Genomic DNA, 23,311 nt, shown 5'->3' with positions numbered 1-23,311 from the left:
TAATAATGTGCTATTTTTGTTAATGTATTATTATAGTAAGAAAAGATATTTTTTATTGGTCTTGTTGTTCTTCTTATTTTTGGTCGTTGTATTTTGGTAGAGGTTTTACGGTGCTCGCAACTGCATAAGGTCACACTATAAATGCCATGGGGTGGGTGTCAACAGAGAAGTCCTTACAGTTATAGGGAATCAGACTTATTCTGCTTACCTCTCTAGCTTCAACAGCACAAAGTCTGGTTCGACTATCAAGGCACCCCGGAAATACCGACAAACATACACAAGAAGTAGAGGAAAATGACGATAGCAAGGATTAGGAAAGACAAAGCAGCAGTTCCCCGTTGCAGTTCTGCAATTCGGGCATATTTATGATTATGAGCATGACTTTGATGAATCAGCCCATTTACAATTCTACTGTGCTTAAGACCAAGTTAATACCCCCCCTCCCCCCTTTTCCCTTTGGGAATGGCCTAAAGACACCAGTCCCGGTGGTATAATTTTGTTCGTTTTGTGATGATGATAATATGTTAAGTTAAGCACTATCATAACAGTTATCGTTACAGGTACTATTTTATAACTCTTTCCCCTCTCTCATTCTTCTTCCCCATACCCCTTCTCTCTCCCTACCTCCTCCCCGCTCTCTCTACATCCCCTTCTCCACCCCCCACCAACCCTCTATCTCTCGCTGCCCCCCTTCACCCCTCACCCAGTACGCCACCCAGTCGTCCAAAGAACTCAACGCCATTCTCCAGCGCCGCAAGGAACACGTCAACAGCCTGGGCTGGCTCACTGGCGACACTCAAGACGCGCTCCCACCTGGTCAGTGCTTTTTATTTATTCTTTTTTTGACGCGAGGAGCAGGGGCCATGATTTCTATTTTTGTTTTAAAGGGACAACAACAATAACAAACAACATTAACATCAACAAAAAACAGCAGCAACATTAGCAGCAGCAACAACACCACCATCAACAACAACAGCAATAACAACTACATAAATATAGTGTAAAGCGCATAGAGCCTGCTGTTGAGCGGGGATATGCGCTATACAAATGCTATCTATTATTATTATTATTATTACATGTACTGGGTATGTCATGGCCAATACAGCTTTAGATAAAAGATTTTAAAAACATGTTATTTATTAGTAAAGATATTTCTGTTGATCAGTTGTGTCCAATGATTGATTATTTGTTCTGTTGTTGTTTTTCTTTTTAATTTCGTCCAGATTACGGAGGAGGTGCCAGCCTAAAGGATCAGCTGGTGCGACAGCGAAGTCAACTACGTCAGAGTCAGATGGACCTTGACCTCTACTGACAAAGGTCAGGGTCAGGGTCTGGATGGCTTTCTGGATTTTCTCCTTATATTTATAAAACCTGCGTGTCTAAAGACGGATCATTTCTGCTTTTCATCTACGTTCTAGATAAAGACATGTTGCACCAAATAAATGAACTGATAACTTAACTTAATAGATCAAGAACATTTTAGAAATGCAAGAATAATCCAAACAAAGCTCGATTCTCTCATCTCCATGACATTTGTCATCCGTCCACGATATCGATACTTGTACTGTCGTTGGTTTTCACGGATGTGATTATGAGCAGGTGGAAAACAACACAAAATACTATTAGAGATGTGCTTGTGTTTCTGATTTGCGTATGGTAGTTAAAATTTGCTACAACATTGCTTTGGTTCTGCTGTTGATCGGACGAATGTGTCTGCTACGTCCTTATACTTATACATTGTACTCAGATCTAGAATCTATACGACATGTACTTATATAAGTTATAGTGCTGACTTGGATTTATCATGATTATCCATAGTACCACATGTACCAGATTGTCACTATTGAGAGAATAAAGCTGGCTGGCCTGGCAAAGGACTACATTGTTGAAGTCGGGTATGCTGAAAGTCAAAGTAAAAAATCGTACACAACAAGATGGTTCACTCCTTTTTAAAAAACAACAACAAAGCCGAACACCCCCCCCCCCCCCAAAAAAAAAAAAAACACAAAAAAAAACAACCCCCCAACCAAAACAACAACAACAAACCCAACCACCTGCCCCTCAGAAAAAACAACAACACATAGGCCAATTATACTTTCTAACCCTGGACGATCTACGGTCAATTATTGTTTCAGAACTTTCCCCCCTCAAACTCAAGAGAGAAGTGAAACACCTTGTCGTTGTAGCTTAGGATTTTTGTTAATGCGTATTTAGCGCTATGATTACGCTACATGTATAACTGTAACAATTATATCACATCTACTTGACATGTATCATGTTTAGATCTAATGCAAACTCCTAAATTCGTGTGTTAATATGATTCAAACGAAACTTGTCCCTTTTCCTGTTTGTAAGCACCTCTTATTCTCTTAACCACTCCCCACTGAAATCATTTTCCTAGTAATGAATACACACAAAGCTGACTGACTTTTAGCTTATCTCTGTGTACAATAAACTATCAACTTTTCGTTCACATATATTATAACGATTCTAATAAAAACATTATCAAAGCAGAAATGTCTTGAGTTTTTCCTTTAACATTGCTATGATGAACAATAAAAATCCGTTTTTCGTTAAGAAGTGCACAGACAAGTGACTGTCAGTGTCACTGAATTTTAATACATATGTAAAAGGTCACTAGACAAGAATCGTGATACAAATATCATCATCATCCAGTGCCAGATCTGCGACAGACATCGGCGATCATGATTTTTCATTCTTTCCTTTGCTCGGATGCTCTCAGAAAAGCTACGTTTCCCTGATTTTTCCCTGTTACCCATTTGTTATATATCTATATTTTGCTATTCTTGCACCTATAGCTTCTTATAAATTTATATAACAATAACACTAACAGCATCAACACTCTGACTCGGGATTAAATAACCTCAGACTCCCCTCCCTTTCTAATCTCAGCAGTACTGTAGTGTTACATTATACCTGCTTCAATTTCATCATTCTACAAGCCACTTGACTATGCAACCTCATTTACTTTCTAAATTACCGGTACACAAATTATGTTAAGTAGGGAGAGATATAGATCTATTATGTTCACAAAAGAATAGTGAAAAATCTTTTTTCCCCACATTACCCCAATCTTCCTCCTATTCACAACTTATCTGCCTTTTAAAAATCAACTTAACCTTCTTCTCCTAATGTGTTGATAAATATAAGAAAGTAGGTGTGTGCGTGTGTGAGGTGTACGTGAGTGTGTGTGCGTGTGAGTGCGCGCGTGAGTGCGCGCGCGTGAATATTGTTCGTAGTTCGTACATGATGCATGTGTCTACATACACCGTAGCCGGGCACCTAGTCTCAGTATCAACGTACACGGTAACCCACCGGAATGAAAATAAACCAATATTTGTCCTGTGCTGTCACTTGTTGAAATTTTTAAAAAAGTTACCGGCCAGTGAACCTGTGCTTTCGCATCACATTGTGAGTACCAGTTGGGGTCACCAAAGTTCATTCAAAGTCTGTGCGCTACGAAGTATAGGGCTCAGGAATGGGAGAATTATTGATTTTAAAAAAATGTACAGTCAGTCGGGGGAGGGCTGGAGTTGAAGGCAACACCGGATGACAAAAACTGAACTTGGAATTCTTAACTGCCCGGTTACCGTGTACGTGACACTGAGACTACGTGCCCGGTTGCCGGTTACCGTGTACGTAGACACTGAGGCTAGGTGTCCGCGTACCGTGTATGTAAACACCCCGTTAGGTAAAACGCCTTAATTAAGCTGCGTTCACACGGGAGTGGGTGCTATAGAAATGATCTAGATCTACATTAGTACATGTATTACTATTGTTTATAAATGGGGAAAGAAATTTGCTGTATTTCACGATTTGATTTATTGTTAAAACAATACCATGCCGGTTTTAAAACAGAAAGTATCTGAAATAGATCTAAATACAGATTACCGGTGTATCACAGGTTTCAAGAGAAAAATAGAACAGGATCTGATTTGATTGGAGCATAAGCTTATTTTGCATTTAGACGTTTCGAAAATCTCTCCTCTTTTTTTGTTTTTTATAGACTAAACCTCATACACTTCTAGATTTTTGCATGAACCAAGTACCCGGTATGTACTAAATTTGGTCCAATGTTATGCCTTCATTTAAAAGTTATTACGAAAACCGAGGGTTCCGTTATTTTGTGTCACGCGTTATCATATTATATTTGGTCGATAACTTTATTGTTAACCTACTCGTGTGTTGTTACTAGTAAATGTTGTTAATAACATTTGATGAATTTGTATTGTTTGTCATGATTTTTTATTAAAAAAAGCTGTGCTGCTTTTAAGATACCGGTACTCAAAATTGTCATGTTTTTGAAACTAAATGTTAAGCCTGTATTAAATGCGCCTGGGATGGGAAGGTTGCAATTTTTTGCAATTTTTCTATTTCAAAAATGCAATTTTCCGCGGGGCCAGATATTCCCATCAACACCCTGTTCTCCTTTTATCCACTTCTTCCCACTTTACTTCCTCTCATTCTAGGCTGGTATCTCACGTGTATTGGTTTGTCTGTTGCACCCAGAAGACACGAGTTCGATAATTATAATCTGTAATTTAATGATGATGATATAATAATAATAATTGATTGTGTACACAATTTGTGATATGTCATACCATGCGTGCACGGAAGGTAGGGGCAAGCAGAATGCACTTTTTAACTGAAAACGCTATTATTTTCCAGAGACTGCTTGACCTAGTTCTGGCACATCGTGATTGTCTCCCTCAGGGGAGGCCAGACTAGTTTGCTTACTTTACTTTTATTCCATCCTCTGTTGCCGTTAAGTGTCGAGGGGAGATGCAGTTTTCTAGGGTAGGCCAGCTCCGCAGCTCTTTCAGTTGCGACATTATGTTTTTTCAGGGTTTCCTTGACACCCTCGATCCACCTTCTGCGTGGCCTTCCTCTTCCTTTAAAGCCTGAGTGCTTGGTGTTGTAGGTCCGTGTTTGGAATCAATCCGTGTATTCTCCTTTGTTCTTTACGTAGCATGACTTATCCGCCGTCGGCTTGCTAGGCCAGTCACGGTTTCACTACAGCCCCTTTAGTCAGCAATGTTTCGGGGTGACCCGGGTCGGCCTTCATGGCTAGCGAAACGACATTACGTCACACCGTACTTCACCCAGATCCAGTCATTCCCTACTTTGTCCTGTTTCTAGCTCCCCCGACAGGGACGAAAGGTTGGACTTACAACAGGAATAAATGATCGAATGGAAAGAAACGTAGGCACTGGGTGCTGGATCTACAGCAGATCTATGTGTTTCTAATTCTTTTCCCAACATGGTTACTTACTAGGGTCCCTACTTACTATTTCAGTATTTGATTGTGAAAAGTTAGAAAGCAACCAGAACCTGCTGTAGGACATGATATTACAAATAATGTCTAGACAACTTCTGTGAGACAAAGATCCAGAAAAAGAGATAAAGATTTAATAAGGAGCAAAAAATATCACAGGAAAAGACATTAGTTATAGCGAATGTAAGAGTGATCCCAATCTATAAAAGGATTCGGCTGTAACAGGGATATCACGCTGGTCCTGGCCATCCAGTTGTAGCTGAAGCCTTTTGTCCATAAGAGAGGAAAGGTCAGAAATAGGCTTCACCAGAGGCCCCCTCCAGTCATTCATGCTCAATATTACAATAATCATACTATATATAATACGAGTACAAATGGATTGAGAAAAACAAAAATTGAATTACAAACTCATTTTAATGCAAAAACTTTCCATCACAAGGGAAACAACTGCAACATATTCATTATAATTTAATCATCATCAATCATTACAAGGAAAACAAATAACAACTGACAACCGTAGCTCTTGACAAAATATGAACCAAAGACATTTCTTCAATAAACTCAGATGTGAGTTAAGGTGATCCGCCCTATAGTAAGTCAACAGCACACCTCAGATTCAATTGTTCTCCTTGAAATTGACATCACAACTGTGCTGATGAGAAAATTTGATTCAATGATTTCTACACTCTCTAATGCAAATTCAATTTTCTTGCAACTGTGAAAACACACACATGTGGTATTTATGATTTTGCCACAGAAACGCCTGACATAGCAAAACATTCTCAGTACCGTAATAATCTCATGCAGAAAAACTGAGAAAGTCTTTTGACCACAGACTCATCACACTAAAGGTTTGAACTTGCTACCTTCCAGTTTCTTCTACAGCCTCATAATCAGAGTCAACAAATTTGGCCCCAAAAAACCTCCTGATGCAATAAAAAGACAAAAAGCAAAAAAAAAACCCCAAGCCCCAAAACATTTCAGTTTTAATGGTGAGGCTTTGAATTTTTTCTGGCATCTTCCATCTATTCAGAAAACAATTCGATTGTTCAGTGTAAAACTCCATTATATGCCACTTTTCAGTTTGTCATATACATGTATGGCAAAATCTTATACAGTGGGTGTTGCATTTAACGAGGTCACATTCAGCGAGAAGTCGGCTCAAACGAGGCAATCCTTAATCCCCGATTTTGTCCTCTATATTTTTGTAAATGTACGTCAGCTCCAACGAGGTAGCAAACAGACCGAAGTTGCTTTCAATGAGGTCACAATAACTAAATAAAAGCATTCAGCGGCCCCAAAAGCGAAGAATTTTCTCCTTTCTCTCCATCTCACGCGAAGCCTAAGGCCCATCATCGATTCCTAACACATTGTATTGCTAGAACAAGAATGCCTCCTAATATGGGCCCCAAAGCCAAGAGGATGGGCGAGGGTTAGTCTACGGTAGGGATGGGAGGGGGTGGGTGGGAACGCGATGCCAGCTGTGTGAAACTAGATGAACTCTGGAAGGGTAGGTCTAGACCCAGACCTTCATTTTTTTCAATTTTCTTTCTTCTACTGACCAGAAAATCCAAGCTCCCGCCTTTACTTTATGTAGATATCTTGTCCCAGATGTGAGAGGGTATGTTTCTACACGAGAAGTGTTCCGGAAAAAAAATAATTAAAAAATGCAGAAATGACGGTCAGAACATAGATCAAACACACGCATACTGATAGTGATACTGTTTGAAATTTTCGTCATCAGGGGGAACAACTGTTTTAATTACTGGTAGGCCTATTGGTACATCATATATAAATATAACTTGTCTCCTATCTTTACTTTCGCCTTAGTCACGTTCAACAAGCCTGTCCCGGCAACCTCGTTGAATGCGACACCCACAGTAGCCTACTAAGCAGTCAAATTGTTCAATGGAGAAAGAAGGGGGAAAAGGAAAATAACTTTCATTTAACATATCTTTAAGCATCACAAACAATCTATACACAAAAATACCATCCTCTTCTTCGGCTTTTAAAAAATATAGACCTTGCCACTTTTCTGCGATCTAAAACCAATGTACTAAACAATCTGATGACAGAGACTGAAAAAAAAAAGATGTGACTTTCACCTTTTTACATGTTACTTTAACTAACATTTCTTTCAAGCGACAAAACTCGCAGGAAATAACCTCAACACCACACATAAATTTAAAAGAAGTACTATTCCTAAAAAGCCTCTTTAAAAAGATTCCAAAGACCGATCACATAACACAGCCAGGTAACAAATGGCAAACTTCCTAATAAAAGGTGCACATGTACTCCAACCACCTGCCCTTCCACTGGAATGCTCAAATGGGGGAAAGTAAAGAAAGACACCCCCTCTCTACCCCCAAGTCTTCATGCATCACAATGATCACAGCCAACTCTGTCCTAATCCTTTGTAAGAAATTCTGCTGTGATCCAGGACATTGAGCACTAGGTCCAACTACACTTACTTACCCTAAAACATTACCCATGTGATAACCTATGCACACACACAACATGGTTACACATATAGAGTTATTAAACATCTCTGTAGTCAAAACATGGGTGGCACCTGTCCTCAGTTGACTTTTAAATTAAAAAAACTCTGCCATCACCCCGATCTTCTCATCCAGATCAACATTGCTGCAATTTTAGCAATTTTCCAATTGGAACTGATGTAATATCATATCAATGACATAAAGTACCTCTTAAGTTAGCAATGTGTGATAATAAAACAAAGCAATACTTCTATGTAGGAGGGGGGGAGATGGGGGGAGGGGAAAGAGAGAGAGAGAGAGAGAGAGAGAGAGAGAGAGAGAGAGAGAGAGAGAGAGAGAGAGAGAGAGAGAGAGAGAGAGAGAATAATACACATAGTCAAACTCACAACACATAGTATAGGCTGGACCTTATGTTTCCCACTCAAATATCGATACTTACTAAATTTCACATGCAACCCCCCCCCCCCCTAAAAAATACAAAACAAAAACAACTCCAAACAATATTATAACAGTTTCAAGGAAACCAGTAAAGAACCTAAATACCCTTACCTATTCTTGCCAAACAAATGAAATGTTACCAATTTTTTAAAAAAGGAAAAAAAAGAAAGAAAAAAGAATAGGTTCAAAACTAAAATGAAACCTCTCAAATGCTTTAATAAAATTGCATGGTCGAGACCAGTGAAAATGCAATAAAAACCCACAGCAGCTTAAAAAATAGAAAATATCAAAGTATCATACAGTATGATAAGGGACTGCTTCAACCCTGCCTGCCAGGTCCAACCTGGAGGGAGTGGCATACAGCATCCAAGCAGACAGACGAAGAAATTCGATGAATTAGAACTTCCTCAACTGGGAATTAAATTCATGTCTAAATGTGTGGAATGGCAGAGGGCTTTAGTGAAACACCACAGACACTGTTCAACTAAAAAAAAAGAAACTTCATTTTAGAAAAAATAAAAGACTAGACTAACACCTACTCTTTTATTGAAAATAAAACACAACTAAAACAAAATCAAATGCAGAGATTCTCTTGAAAAAACAACAACCAAACAACCACAAACCCAATGGATAACCATGAATGAATAGTGGCTACAAAATAAAAACCTTTATTATAACATCGGTGGCAATGTGGTGAAATCAGGCACTCATCAAAATATTGAAATTGAAGAAACTAACATTTTCCCGTCTGTTGCGCAATTTCGATCGATTTTTTTTTGGGGGGGGCGCGCTAAATGTACATGTTATACGTCCATTTAGCAACATATTTCTGAAAAACAATCAAATGTCGAAATTTTTTTTGGTAAAATTGCAGTTTCCAAGGAAACTCAAGCTTTAGAAATCGCCAAACTTTTTTCGACCATTTTCTTCTTCTTTTTTTTTTTTTACCTCTGACACTAGGTGCCCCCCATCTCCTTCAATCACAAATATCATTTTTCTATTCAAGATAGTTGGGTAGCTTTTTCATCAAAAGCAAGACAAATGAACAAGCTTTAAGTTTAAGATTATACCAATAATCCCATGTGCCCAAAAATTGATGAGCGCCCGATTCCACTGAGCCGTGATACAAATGCAAAATATAATAATAATATTATATTTATAACTCAGTGTATTAAAAGTGACCTGATGACATTTCATTACACATGAAGAAGAAACAAAAATTTATCAACTTGTGTATTTTTACACAAGATACATAATACTTTGAAGAAGAACATAAAAATATGTCCTGTTGAATGCCACATTTCCAAACCACAATGGAAAACTATGAAATGAAAGTCAAAGAAATAACTCATCCCTCATTAAATTAATAAAAAGATAGTAGTTCATATTTACTAGAACACTATTGTCCTTCACATTTTTAGAGGAACAATTTCAACACGAGCAACCAAAAAGGCAGTGCAAAGAAAAATCTAGAGACTAAAGTAAAGTAAAGCATGTTTTTCCCCCCCATAAAAATTTGAATGAAATCAGTGTGACCAGCTACTCAGAGTCTAAGGAGAGAAAATAACTTGCAATGTAGAAAGAAGTTTCCACCAGTTATTGACAGTGACAACAGAAGATCAAAAGTTATGAACATAGCCTACTTCTTTTAACTCTGATGAAATTTTTTTTATAAACCACTTCTTCTAAGAGCATATTAAAATATGACTATGACCAAACCAATTAGTAAAAAAATTTACGAACTGTTAAAAAAGCAGGAACCTGAAAAGTTACTTCTCAACTTTCAAGCAACATCCAACCATTTATCAGATTGAACTGCAATATGATCACACTCATAAGAGTGATTTATATGGTTCATACATTACATATATTCACTACTGACTGGTAGAAGACACACTAACATGGCCTTCAGAAAGTTTAACAGGAGCCGGACTCACATCAACAACCTTAGAGCCACTGTGGAGAAGAATTGCCGAGTCCTGGGCTTTCGGAAGAGTGGACGTCTGACTGGCCTGCCATTTGAGTTTGTCTTTCGTGGGCACTGATGGGTGGTAGAATGGGCAGGTGGGAGTTCGGCACGACAGGCCAAAGCGGCAGGGCTTGGGATGCAGGAATGAGCAGTTCACATTGTGGCAGTTCGGGTAGAAGCGACATACCGTCTGATGGCCGCCGCCCAGGGAGGACGATGGAAGGCGAGTAGGCACAGCTCCAAAGCCAGCAGCGTACGCTTTGGAGGAAAGGGTAGGGGAGAAGAGGACATGTGACTGGGGGATGGCAATGACGTGAGGGGGAGCCCCACCTGCGCTGGTTAGACCTGAGCGTTTGCTCGTGTGGGTGAACGGGCAGTCTGGACGGGTGCACTTGGAGTCAAACCGACAGTTGGGGTGAATGAACAAGCACTTGTCTCCAAACTTGCAGTTGGGGAAGGTCTTGCAATGCGTGGTGGGGTGCCAGTACTCACAAGCACCTCCAGCCGCACAGGCTGGCCAGAACCGACAACGCTCGGAGAGCTTGGCTCTTTTCACAGCTGACACACCTTCAGACACTGATTCTGACAAGTCAGAGTAAGATTTTGCTTCCATTTTGTTCTCATGCTCGTCATCTGAATCTTTGAGGCTGATGGAAAACGGCTGTATCTTAGGCGGTGTAATCTTGGCAGTGGTGGATTGAGGAAAATCTTGCAGGGCGTGCTGGGGATGAAGGGTCTGTGGAGGCAGACGAGCTTGTAGCAAGACTGGATGCATGCCCGGCCCAACCTGAGAGGCGAGAGCATCCAACACAACATTCTCCCTCTGTCCTACAACCTCAGCCGACATTCTCGGGCCGCTAGACCCCAGAATAGGGAGCTTAAACTTGTCAAACGAGTCTTGTTGCTCATCAAACTCACGTTCGTCAATTCCATCAAGGGTGACAATAAATCTAGTACCCTTTTTGAATTCCTCTTGTTTCAGAGCACCTTTCAGGTCCTCTCCTCCTTCCTCGTCGATACCCCCGACAACTTTGATGATGTCATCATCGTCCAGATCCAGTGTGAACTCATCATTCTGGCTATCCTCCAGAATCTCAGGCTCAAAGTCATTGCTAATCATTTCGGCCAGATCCTCAGCATCGTCATCAACACTGCTGCTAGCGTCTTTTGCTTTGTCACTTGACTCTTCAAATTTTCCCTCCATCAGTTCAACACTCCCCTCCAAATCTCCAATTTCTTCCGTCACCTCCTCTTTCAAAGCAATAATTTCAGGATCACAACACACGACACGGCTGTCTGGGCTTCTGGCCCTGACCTTTGCAGTCTGAGCAGCCTTGACAGACATGACAGCTGCCTCGCACTGCTTCCTCACCACTTCCTTCCCTAGTAGGGACAACCCAGTCCTAGAACCACCATTTCTGCCATCTTTCACTTCGGCAGAAACCTTACCCGTCCTAGAAGACAACTGCTTTGTCCTCAAATCAACAGAGTCACTTCCAGCACTAGACGATCTACGTTCAGACACAACTTTACCGAGACGCGAGGTGACAGAACTCCTAGCTGGTGGTGCAACAGTGGTCCGTGAAACAGCTGGCTTGTCTCTCGACGGGGGAGTCTGACTATGACGTGAGCGCACCACATTTGAACCTGGGGCAGACACTAAACGGGTCGTGATCTGGAAGTTCTTAATCCCTCCAGATTTTCGTTCATCTCTCACCTCCCGCTGGTGAACTACTTTTCCTGCAACAACATCTTTTTCATTCTTTCGTTCCAGGGGCCTGGAAGAACTATGTACTGTCTTCTTTTCCTCCTGCTGGATTCCAATACTCTGAAGAAGCTCTTGCCTCCTGGAACGTGAGATCAGCTCCCTCCGCTCTTCCTTGTTTAATAAATGACGAGCGTCGTTACGAGCTAGGCTGGAGCGAACAGACTCTTGAGTGGAGCCTCCGCGCAGCTGACTAGGCACTTCCTTCTTGGATGGTATATATGGCGGGGGCGTCTCCTCCCGATCTGCCTGGTTGGAGCATCTGCGCTTGGGACTGTAGGTCTCTGCTGGTGAGTCAGACCGACTCATGGGTCTAGTGACCGCCACCTTCCGCTTCACCGCAATGGATCGTTCTGCCTCTGTCATAGCCTTCATCAGGAGGGCTCTGTGGAAGAAAGGAACAAAGTAAGATTTTTGGATAGCTTAAACTTTAGTAATTACTGTCCCATGTCCTCCTCTTTAACCCCTTTGATACAATGCATTTTGCATTCATTCCAAGGTACATTACGATGTGGAAAACAGGTCTATTCCACGACATCATACATAGAATATGAATATTCATTGTCAATATATGTAGCATTGAAGGGATTCAGGCACCACACGATGTCAACTAGTTGAAAAAAAAACAACCCCTGTGCTATAAAAACATTAGATCATGTGTAATACAGAATTTTCTCTAACTCTAAAAATGTATCAGACACACATAAAAAGCTATGTGAAGATCTAGTGCTTTGCTTACTGCTCTCAACGCAGATCATGTTAATAGCCATGGCATAGATGATATAGGAATTATTAATGATGATGATGACCATGCAGTGATGCCAAAATGTTGATGACCATTAAATTGTTACAAATTATGTAATCATTATATCTAATTTCTGATTTGTCATTGTAACGCATCTCCTCAGGGTGTATCAAAGGGTGAGACATAATAAATATATCCCCTGTATGGCTTGTTGAGTTGTAGTTTAGGAAAACACACTAGAAGACAGCTCACTCTCAAGAAAAAGGTTCAAAAAGGGCATAATTTCCAAAAGATGAAATACCGGCACTGGTAAAAAAGTTTTCTTTCATTTCTCAATTGGTTTCATACTGTACAGACATTGCCACCAGCATTTCTGAGAAAGTTTGAAAAGTATAATCTGAAACGGAGAAGTAAACCATTTTATTGTATGCTGTTTTTGGGAAAGGTCGGCATGATAATGACCTCATTTGACCAGGAAACAGATCATAACTTATACAACCAATAACAAACTAGGACCAATAAAAAGAAGTAAACGGAGCAGTGCATGCACATAGCTAGGGTCTAAATAAGAGCAGGTCTCAGAATGCACACAAAAACCAACAACATTAGTTTCCTGCTAAATGATAGACTGATTATAAAAAAATTATTTAGCTGCCATTTGAATAAAGAAAAGGCACATCAACATAAGCATAGTCATTTAGGGCTACGGAAAAAAAGTCACCAAGATGGATGGACAAATGGCGATGGCAAGGCACAGGAGGACCAACAAGAGGCATCCTCCAGCCACCAGCCTGGGAGCTGTGACATCCCTGAATATACTAAAGAATCACAAGTTTAGCAAGGCATACCACAGCTTCCATCTAGACGGTGTTGTGCTTTAAACTGAAAAAATTAGGTCAACTTTTTATTTTTTACTTTGTTATGTTACAAAACTTACACTACGGTCAAACTGCGGGTCCTCAATGAAAACATGAGGTCAGCAAGGATAAGTGCAAAAGTACTAAAGGTTAACTTCTGTGTCTTCCCTCATCATTGAAACCATGAACAATTTTTAAAAAACCAGTTGTGCAGATAGAGCATGACACCATTGATGTAATATAAAAACAAAAAAATACACAACAATCATGTATTAAAACGACATTTAAGAGTAAGAGTTACAAAAACAAGTATTTAAGGTCTTCTGTAGCTCCCCACCTGAAAACAAAAGAAATCTTATCATAAATAGACTAAGCCATGCTCCTGAAAGGTTTGACATTATCCAACCTGAACTTGACTTTTCAAAGTAGCAGAGTAACCATGGACTTTTAGTTATCCTGTGATATTATCTGATTATTAATTTTTAAAATGTTCTCCAGAATAAAAGACAGACAACAATACATTTAAAAAACAGTAAGTTAAAATAAACCCCCCTCCCTTCAAGGGTGCATAGATCCCATCTTATCAACTCCAGGAAAGAGAGGAAAAAATAAAAAACTAGAGTCATACAAAGCCTTATTAAAACTATCCTTTCTCCATAATTTTATAAATTTAGTAAAAACTCACAACACCAGATTTACAGTTCAGGGAAAATAAAGTTCTCTCTCTTACCATCACAAGCTCGAATGATTTACTGGATTTTGTACTTCTTCTTCCCCTTTGACTGCACTGTTTTTTTCTGGTCCTTTCTTCTCATCTTCTGACTCCTCTTCTTCCTCTTCATCATCTGAACTCCCATCATCGGATTCTTCAGAACTGCTCTCTGAGCTTGAAGCCTTGGAGGGTTTTATGGCCCGTTTGTTGATCACAGTGATTTTCAAATTCTTCGCCATCACCCGCAAGGCTTCAGAACTGATGGGTTTGAAAGATTCCACAGCCTCCTCTGCTTCTAAAGAGGGCGTTCCTTTCTGCGCCTTCTCTCCCTCAGCACCTTGCTTGAGCACAGACGACGCCTCCTGCACTGGCCGTCGATGACTGTGAATCGAGTCCACCAGGAATGAAGGAAATGGCTGCTCTTTGGACTGGGAGGAAGCTCGGGGGGACATCATGGGGAGTGGCAGAACCTGTTCACGTTTTTGTCCACCAGAGGCACCACCACTGACGACATCCCGCGAATGTCCTGAGGTAGACACAATACACCTTCGAGGCACATCTAAGCCTGAGGTGCTGCTAGGCGGACATGATTCAGTCGAATGAGGGGAGTCAACCTCTCTCCGACTAGAAGAAACCGGTGAATGGACTTTTGTCTCTCTTTGGTTCGCCTTCCTTAGGCCTTTATCAGCCTTGTTCACTGGGACCCTTCCACTTGTAGAAGAAAAGACAGATTCAGATTTTTTAATGTGACTGGATGAACTAGAACCTTTATCCACATGACTGGAGGGCAGTTCCCTGTCTCCCTGCCTGCGACTGCTGCCTTCTAAAGAGTCTGTTCTTGTAGAGACTTTTGGTTTTGAACTGGAACTGTGAAGGAAAAGTCGCCTGTGAGGACTAGGGCTCTGTGAGATAGGACTGTCGTGAAACGTGCCGGAATTAGATGAAAGAGTCTCCACCATCTCTGCCTCCTCTGTGGTGGCAACGTGACTCTTGGCGGATGAGGATTTGCTCTCAGATCTATTCTCACTTAGCACATGTGAACCCAGTGACACACAGGATTGACCTACAGTCACAAGACCTTTCTCTGAATTGGCAGCCTTGACTGTCTTATTTGCAGTTTCATCTGAATTCACCCTTGAAGTAGTTGTCTCAACAAGATGATTTTTGGAAAGCTGAGGACTCTGAATAGAGCACGTAACATTTTGACTGCACGGAACAGATCCACCATGGGTCTCTAGATTGCACCGTATAGTATCCCCTTGTAACCTGTTAACAACACCGGAACCAACATTGTATAAAGCCTGCTGAATAAGCAGTTTAGCCAGTGAGAACTTGTCAGGACTCAAAGTCCTTAGAGATTTTTCCACAGACTGTGTAAAAAGAGCAATTTCATCATTCTGCTGGTGAGCATCCCGTAAACAATCGGTGAGAATTTGTCTCATTTCGCTCAAACTGACGTCCCCTGACAATCTGACGACCTTGGCTGGGGGTTCATCTCCATCTACACCACCTGAAGAGTGCCCGGCCTCCTCCCTGGAAAAAGCATTGGAATCGGTGAGACAACGAAACTATATAAAAAGACACCGTAAAATGTTCCTCTTGACAACTTATAATATTACAGAAATAGTATTTTTCATGACAAGTCTCTAATTACATCAGTTACTGATTTTTCTCCTAATAAAACTGAACAAAAGACATTTCAGTTTCATTTCAATGAAAATCTACTTCAGAGATTAGAATCTATGTAAAAAAGCAAATGAAAATTACATGGGTTGTCATAGGAAAAAGAAAAAGAAAACAATAAAAACGAAACAAATATGTATACTTTACATTCAACCTTAAGATAGATTACTACGACAATGGTCTTTTAGTCTGTCTATTAAAAAGTAAAAGAAAAGTGAAGTCCTACATACCTTCCAACTGAAGTTTGCATCCAAATTGACTCTTTATTTCATCGAAAGGGCTATCCGGCCAACGAAAAATGAGAAAGCCAAAATTTTAACTTGAGATTAAGTCAGTGTGAAATTATTAGAAACCAACATGACAAAATAGAATCGACCCATCTCACACGATGATAAATTCATCCCTCTCAAACCCAACTGACAAACTTAACATGACAGGAACATTAACTTGTTAATAGACAGACTCAAAGAAAATATTTTTAACATCACATCCATTAGCAATGCTTTGTTTGCAAAAATTTCACAGAATGTATCCATTCTCATCTGGATCTGAAACACCTGAAACATCGAGCACATTGACTCTGTACATGAAAGTATGGTGTGACATTTAAATCCTTATTCCTCAGCTCTACCTGTGGGTGGGGGGGGACAGGGATTTTTCATACAGTTACCACAGTGTAGATTGCTTAAATTGAAAGTTAACTTGAATAGAACCGTAATCTGAAAGAAAAAACAATACCCGATTTTTTCCATCTTTCTTTGTAACAAAACTATTGACGGGCCAATAAGCTCCTTTTTCTACACTACACTGAAAAGATTTCTAGAGTTAAGTAGTCCAATTCCTTAATAGCAACCCCCCAAGTATACAAATCATCAAGTCTTAATCACTTCAAAAAGATAGCGACTTCAAGAAGAGAGCGAAACAGAAGACAGGGACATGAGAATGCATGGGTGTCAATTAGTCAATTGTGAGCCAGAGGTGCATATTGCCAGAGCAGTACTTTTAGCTTATAAACGTCCACCAAACATTGCATCTATTACAAATGCCATGCTGAGATATTTATAGTGAGAGTAGCGTAACACAAGGATAGAGCCTTTGCAGCTACTGTGTGACCTCCAGTGAGTTGTGGCCTCATCTAAGAAGACCTAAGTTGGAGCCTATTGTCTTTGTGAAGCTAGTTCACCTAACTCTCATATCATTACATTGTGCAAGCACAAAATGTTGATGCATTTCATGTTGTCACTGGCCTAGAGGCATCTCTGAGGAGGACACATCCTTCTCCCTTCTCTAACACAAAACACAGGGTATCTGACTTACTTTTGAGTCTTCTGTGTGACTGTACTGTTCACTACCATGCATACACCCTGCACTTTAAATTGTAGAATACTAAATGAAGTAGGTAGGTGAGAAAAAAAAAGTTTCCAAAAGTGAAATTTGCCATAAACCATGATAAGCATGAACTCCCAACACTTCACCCTGTCAAGTCCAAAGGCAGAAAGCAGATATTTTTTTCCAACCCATTTCAAAAAAGGAAAAAAAAACTACTCATGAGGGCACAATCTCTTTAAACCGTAAATCTGACAAAACCAAAGAAAATCTGACTGTCAAGAAGGCTTCAGTTTAAATGATCTTCACTGTGCTTCTTGTGCAAGGAAACAACAAAAGTTACATTTTGATATACAATTTCACTCCTGAAATAAAAAAGCACTGATAAAGACAGTGGAACAATTTCTAGTCAAGGAGCTTGGTTGCATTTTCATTGAGAATCTGAAATAGTTGACAGAGTGCATGAAAACAATGCCCAGTCGAAAAAATACAAAGCATTTCAGAGAGTACATGATACTACAAAGTGGATATAAGAATATTAATAAGATGAGACTAATAATAAAGGCCCAAGAAGTAAAACCTAAAATTACAAGATCTTTCACTGTCTATAGCCGGGTACCCATTCCCACATGGGTGATATATGTGAGGAAAATTCAAATGACGAATGTAAAGTGCCTTTCCCGATGACAGAACGTCAGGCCAGAGCCTCAACCCCCCAAACCTCACACGATTCTATTAAAAGTAAGGTAGCCTAACCACATGACTACCGATGCTATAAAGTCAAAGTAAAAAAAAAGAAGAAAGTTTGAGTGAGGCAAGATCCCTAAAAAGACGAAAAAATTCACAAACTGATCTCCATCGTCGTAATTTTATCATGAGTAGGTTGGATATCTCTGACTCCTAATAGCGTCAAGTGATTATTAATGAAAGTCGATTCCTAACAGTGCCAAATGATTATCAACTCCCAATATAATCACTACGGCATAATAGAACAGGTGTAGGCTATTGCTGACCGAAGTGACTATATTTGGACTTGAGTCCAATTAGACAAAAATTATAATCAGACTCTGAATTGAGCCCAGCATGACGTCCATTCTGACTTCTGACCCTTGTGTTCCTAAATATTTCCAAGATTTATGATTTTTTTTTCGATTATAATGAAAACAATTGAGACGTGAGCTTCAACATACAATAACTAGATCTATCTAAACTGGCCTTCCCTGCATCATCAGTATGAACAGAACAACCAAGTTGAGTTGACCATGTCAGGGGCAAAGTTAATTATGTCAACCAATGAGATTGCCCATAGCGATCTCGCACTCTCGGCTTGCTGAGGGCAAGAGGTGTTGGGAAGAGGCCACGGCTTGTGCGAAGTGATTTAAAAAAAATTAATTACAGAAAAACTACACACAACAAAATGAAATTAAACACGTGGAAAGACAAATGGTGGTGGAAGTAATGACGATGCAGTAGACTAGTGGTGGTGGAAAGACCCTGAGTTGTCAATTATCATGTACTTAGACTTAGACACTGCCATTGGGCAATGAGAGTGCTGTCTTTTGACTTTTGACACAATTACACAGTCCCAGTAGGTAATTCTAGTTCTAATTCTGGTTTTACAGCCGTTGGAGGCTATTCGGACTCAAATTCCAGTGTGCGTGCGCAATCACTGGCTGTACCGTACTTTTTTGTCTTTGCCGAGGACTACACTCGAGTCCGAATAATCTCCCGTTGCTATTTGGACTTTAAACTACTGGCAGGCTAAATTACACAGAGTTTCGCGACTACAAAGGGATCAAAACATAAAATTCAAAATTAGTCCTCATAAGACAGCCCCCCCCCCCCCTTCTCTCTCTTTCATACTTTTCCTCTCTCCATCTTACTTCCCCGGGCCTGCCCCATCACCTTCATCCCTTTTTTTTTTGCATATAGATCTGTATATTCCCTCCCATACCATTGCCCACTGCCCGGCCCTACTATTATTTATATCATCCTTTGTAAAGAAAAGACCACAGTTCGCCCTGGGTCACAACGACCGGCATCCATTTTTTGTAAGTTCCTTAGCCAACTCGTAGAAATCGAGGAAGGCCAAGGTTGAATTGCTTGTCTGCTTCACATGAGGTACACTTCCAAGTGATTGCACAGGTGAATTGGAGTTTGAGTCCGAATAGCCACAGAAAGCTGTTTGGAAATCCAAATAGATCCGGCCTTAGTAGAAAATGGTCTTGACTGGTAGCTAGGCGTGAGACAGGAGGGAAAGTAAAAGAATATAGTCGAAATTATATACATAACAGGTCCGGTAATAACAAAAATCCGACAATAACAGGAATTTTTAAAATCCCCGTTTATTTTACTCTTTGTCTCCATTTCATTAGAAGTTATCGGCAACGGAGTGTCTACGTACACGGTAACCGGGCACCTAGTCTCAATATATATCTACGTACACGGTTACGGTAACCGGACACCTAGTCTCACTAGCTACGTACACGGTAACCGGAATGAAAATAAATCAATATTTGTCCAGTACTGTCACTTGCTGAAAAAAAAAAAGAAAGTCTATACGTCTTGTTGGGCTTGCCATCGTGACCGGTCAGTGAACCTGTGCGTGCGCATCACATGAGTACCGGTTGGGGTCACCAAAGTTAATTCGAAGTCTTGAGCAGCCAAGTATAGGGCTCCGGAATGGGGGGGAATATTGATTTATTTTAAAGGTACAGTTAGGGGAGGGGTGGGGATGTAGGCAACACTGGATGACAAAAACTGAACTTGGAGTTCTGAACTGCCCGGTTACCATGAACGTGACACGGAGACTACGCGCCCGGTTGCTAGTTACAGTGTACCTAGACATTGAAGCCACATGCCCGGTTACCGTGTACATGACACTGAGACTCCGTGGCCAGTTGCCGTGTACGTAGACACTGAGGCTAGAGGCCCGGTTACCGTGTACGTAGACACTCCATATCGGCAATAACAGGGCCTCATCGGAGCCCAATCGGTTATAGCAGGGACAAAGACTAGTTAACAATGGATAAAAAGTAACAGAGAGAGAGAGAGAGAGAAACGCAGTGATGGAGCAAGCCCACGCAAGCCATGCTACTGCAAGCACATGGAGTGGGTGAAGTGAGAGAGGCTGCGGTGTGCTGCAGACTTCGATCTAGCCCTAAGCCTAGTAGATACACGCACGCGTAATGCGCAGGGTACATGTGGCGAGGGAAACTACCCATGAATAAAAATACAACTAACTAGATTCTAGATTAATCCACAAATGCTTGTAAGCTTCTCTTGCATTTCAGATTAAAATTTTTTAACAAGGGATCCGACTGACATTATAACAGGACCTTTTCTCTGGACTCACCATCCTTGCTAGATCTATATCACATTTCCACTGTACGTATTCTATAATTAGTACAATAGACTCTACACTCTATAGTAATAAGAACAAAAGTGTACATACCTATTGGCTTGCAGAGCGGGTGGGACACTTGACTTGCGATTCGTAACTTTGACAACACTAGCAACACTGCCAACTGACGGGTTGTGAGGGTCATATTCCTCTTCATCATCATTGCCAGGTCTGCTAACACTGCTGACAACAGAAATTGGAGTCTTGCGTTTCCTTGCTGAGACTGCTGGTCTCTCTGGGCTATGACTCTTGCTCCGGCTTAAGCGGCGACCCGATTTTAAACTCAAAGCAGCAACATTTGATTTCACTTTAGTAGAGTTTGTTACTTTGACTTCTCTTGACTCCTTAGCAACAACTTCAGTTTCAGTAGTCTCGAGTTCCTCAGCTAGCGCATCAGACGTTGTTTCTGTCACTAGAAGCTGTCTCACATCTTCGACATCTTCAGAAACTTTACTTGATTCGGACGGAGCTGGTTCTTTACTGCCTGAATTTGAAACGTGAACTGTGTCCGAATGGGCATTTTCTCCGTCATCCGTCACTGACTTTACACTCCTTTCTTTTTCAGTATTTAGAACAGAGTTCTTTGAAGAAGGATCTAAATCTATATTTTTAGAGTCACTTTTCTTGCTCTTTTTATCCTTGTCTTTCCTACTGGAGTCGCTCTTTTTGGATTTTTCCTTCTTCTTTGAGCTTTTTGACTTCTCATTCTTATCTGTACTCTGCTGATTGCTTGACTCTGTATTTATTGCTTGCAACTTAACAAGCAACCCGTGAAGCCACTCTGTGAAAGTGTCTGTGTTCGTTCCGAGGAAGAGAGACAGGTCGCCGGACATTTGGGCTCGAGTTTTCTTGTTCGCGACCATAACCATAATGTAGTCTGGGAGTTCATCATCAACATAGCAGCCCAATTCCATCAATTTCGCCTTTATGGCAGATCTAATCTTCTGGCTTATCTCTACACCAACTTCCATTATGCAACTATCTCATGCACGCAAAGCGTGCACTAACCCAATGAGCACACAAAAGTTATTTATTTCCACTACACTGTAGAATTAGAATCATAGGAACGTCGAGGCACCATTTCATTTCATTGAATGGGCGGAAGTAGTTTTGCTATAGCCTAGTAAAATTGTTTCCCTTGGTGAAGATGGCGCTGCTATTCGTTCATTTGAGATCTTCAAAAGTGCTACGACGGAAAACGTATGCCAAACGAAACAGAAAAGACTTGATCGTTGCCAGTACTCAGTACTACGTTTATTTTATTGTTTATTACAAACTTTTTCATAGGCTAATCTTATAGTATTGTATATATTCTATATAAAGTTTCATGGCCTTATGTTGTAGACAAGAATATGATTTTTTTCCCATTATGTCAAATTAAGTTTGGAGACCACAATATGAAAAAAAGAATAGTAGCTATAGAGTTAATAATAATAGAGGTCTATACAACTTCAATAATTCCCAAATTAAATGTATTATTTTCCCCCTCTTTATTATTATTACAATAAATCAAATCATGTATCCTTCTCGGAATACTTTGGGAAATCTGGATCCAGAAAGACTTCTATAATCGATGGGCAGTTAGATTAAATAGAAAAATAGGAAAATCATAAACGGATGACAATATCAGAGTCCTTCATTCTAAGTGTTAGTCATTAGTACGGTGAGGCTTTTTTTTTGCTAGGCCTAATACTTAATTTATTATTATTGTTTTTGTGTATTTTGTTGTCTGTTGTTGTTGTTGTTGTTGTTGTTGTTGTTGTTTTCATTTAATAATATTGATGAGCGTCTGTGGTGTAGTGGTTGATGCTTAATTGTCGAACGCAAGAGACCCGATATGTTGTTTTAACGAGCGCGGTAAATTGTTTATCGAGTATCTCCGATCTTTCTGCTGGGATGTTTTTGCATAGATCTACCTCTCTCAGCCTGGCTTGATCCTGACAGGCAGGATGGAAGTTCCCCCCTAATCTTAATTAGGCCTGTACATGTGTATTTTGTTTATTGGGGCGTAAAAACGCTTAGATCTACATTAACTTAAATAGACACAATTAATATATATTAGTATTCATTATTAATAATTGGCCTTACAATACCTTATTTTTATTATTGTTCAAAGTCCACAGGGAAGTAATCATAAATAGATTTAGTACACACAAAAAAGCGACTATTATATCGGTTATGTACCTTCCTAAGCTACTCCAAATGGGGTCTCTTTCAACGTGCACGCAATTCGTAATTTGAGTGTAAATGAATTATAAAGAACTGAATGCATGTTTCAAAGCATTTACCGGTGAGTAGACACATGGCAAACAAAATGAATTAAAGTAAATTTTAATGTAAAGAGACACCAACAGAAGCATCATCTTAAACAATACCGCAAAGCATATCCACTCCAAAGAAACAACGAAAACAGCAACACGAACTTAATTCGGGGCCTCTCGTGGCCTAGAGGTTAAGGTGTTCGCCTCTCATTCAAAGGTCCCGAGTTCGAATCCTGGTAGCTACGGAATCATTTTCTTCTCTAAAAATTGTCTACTTTCACCTCTTTTCATGCTCTCCGGCAATGTTCTGTGGGCTGCTTTCGTCGCCACTTTCTGCCCCCACCCCCTCACCTCCTTT

General features: G+C 40.3%; 2 protein-coding genes across 2 annotated transcripts in view; one reads left to right on the top strand and one right to left on the bottom strand.

Annotated features, from left to right (window-relative positions):
- Positions 1–1,944, top strand: part of LOC101856969 (epidermal growth factor receptor kinase substrate 8) — a gene marked incomplete at its 5' end in the record, with an annotated part of 59,010 nt that extends 57,066 nt beyond the window's left edge. The window contains 2 exon segments of the mRNA XM_013084376.1: positions 708–816; positions 1,224–1,944. Of these exon segments, the coding sequence (XP_012939830.1) occupies positions 708–816; positions 1,224–1,312 (198 nt within the window).
- Positions 1,945–8,822: 6,878 nt separating this feature from the next.
- LOC101854176 (zinc finger CCCH domain-containing protein 14) lies at positions 8,823–21,816 on the bottom strand. The gene is made up of 2 exons (XM_005101561.3): positions 20,744–21,816; positions 8,823–12,351 (listed from the first exon to the last, which is right to left on the bottom strand). The coding sequence occupies exons 1-2, from the start codon at positions 21,661–21,663 to the stop codon at positions 10,107–10,109; spliced, it is 3,165 nt and encodes a 1,054-aa protein (XP_005101618.1). The 5' UTR covers positions 21,664–21,816; the 3' UTR covers positions 8,823–10,106.
- Positions 21,817–23,311: the final 1,495 nt, after the last annotated feature.

Source organism: Aplysia californica, unplaced genomic scaffold (assembly GCF_000002075.1).
Source record: "Aplysia californica isolate F4 #8 unplaced genomic scaffold, AplCal3.0 scaffold00288, whole genome shotgun sequence".
NCBI classification, from domain to species: Eukaryota; Metazoa; Mollusca; class Gastropoda; order Aplysiida; family Aplysiidae; genus Aplysia; species Aplysia californica.
Note: the sequence above shows the minus strand (reverse complement) of the source record. Positions and strands in the feature narration are given on the sequence as shown.

Bases quoted from the DNA above. Each gene is read 5' to 3' on its own strand.
- LOC101854176 (XM_005101561.3), bottom strand. From the start codon at position 21,663: ATGGAAGTTGGTGTAGAGATAAGCCAGAAGATTAGATCTGCCATAAAG. The intron at 12,352-20,743 runs GTATGTACACTT...TTTCTTCCACAG, and splicing joins CCCGCTCTGCAAGCCAATAG to AGCCCTCCTGATGAAGGCTA.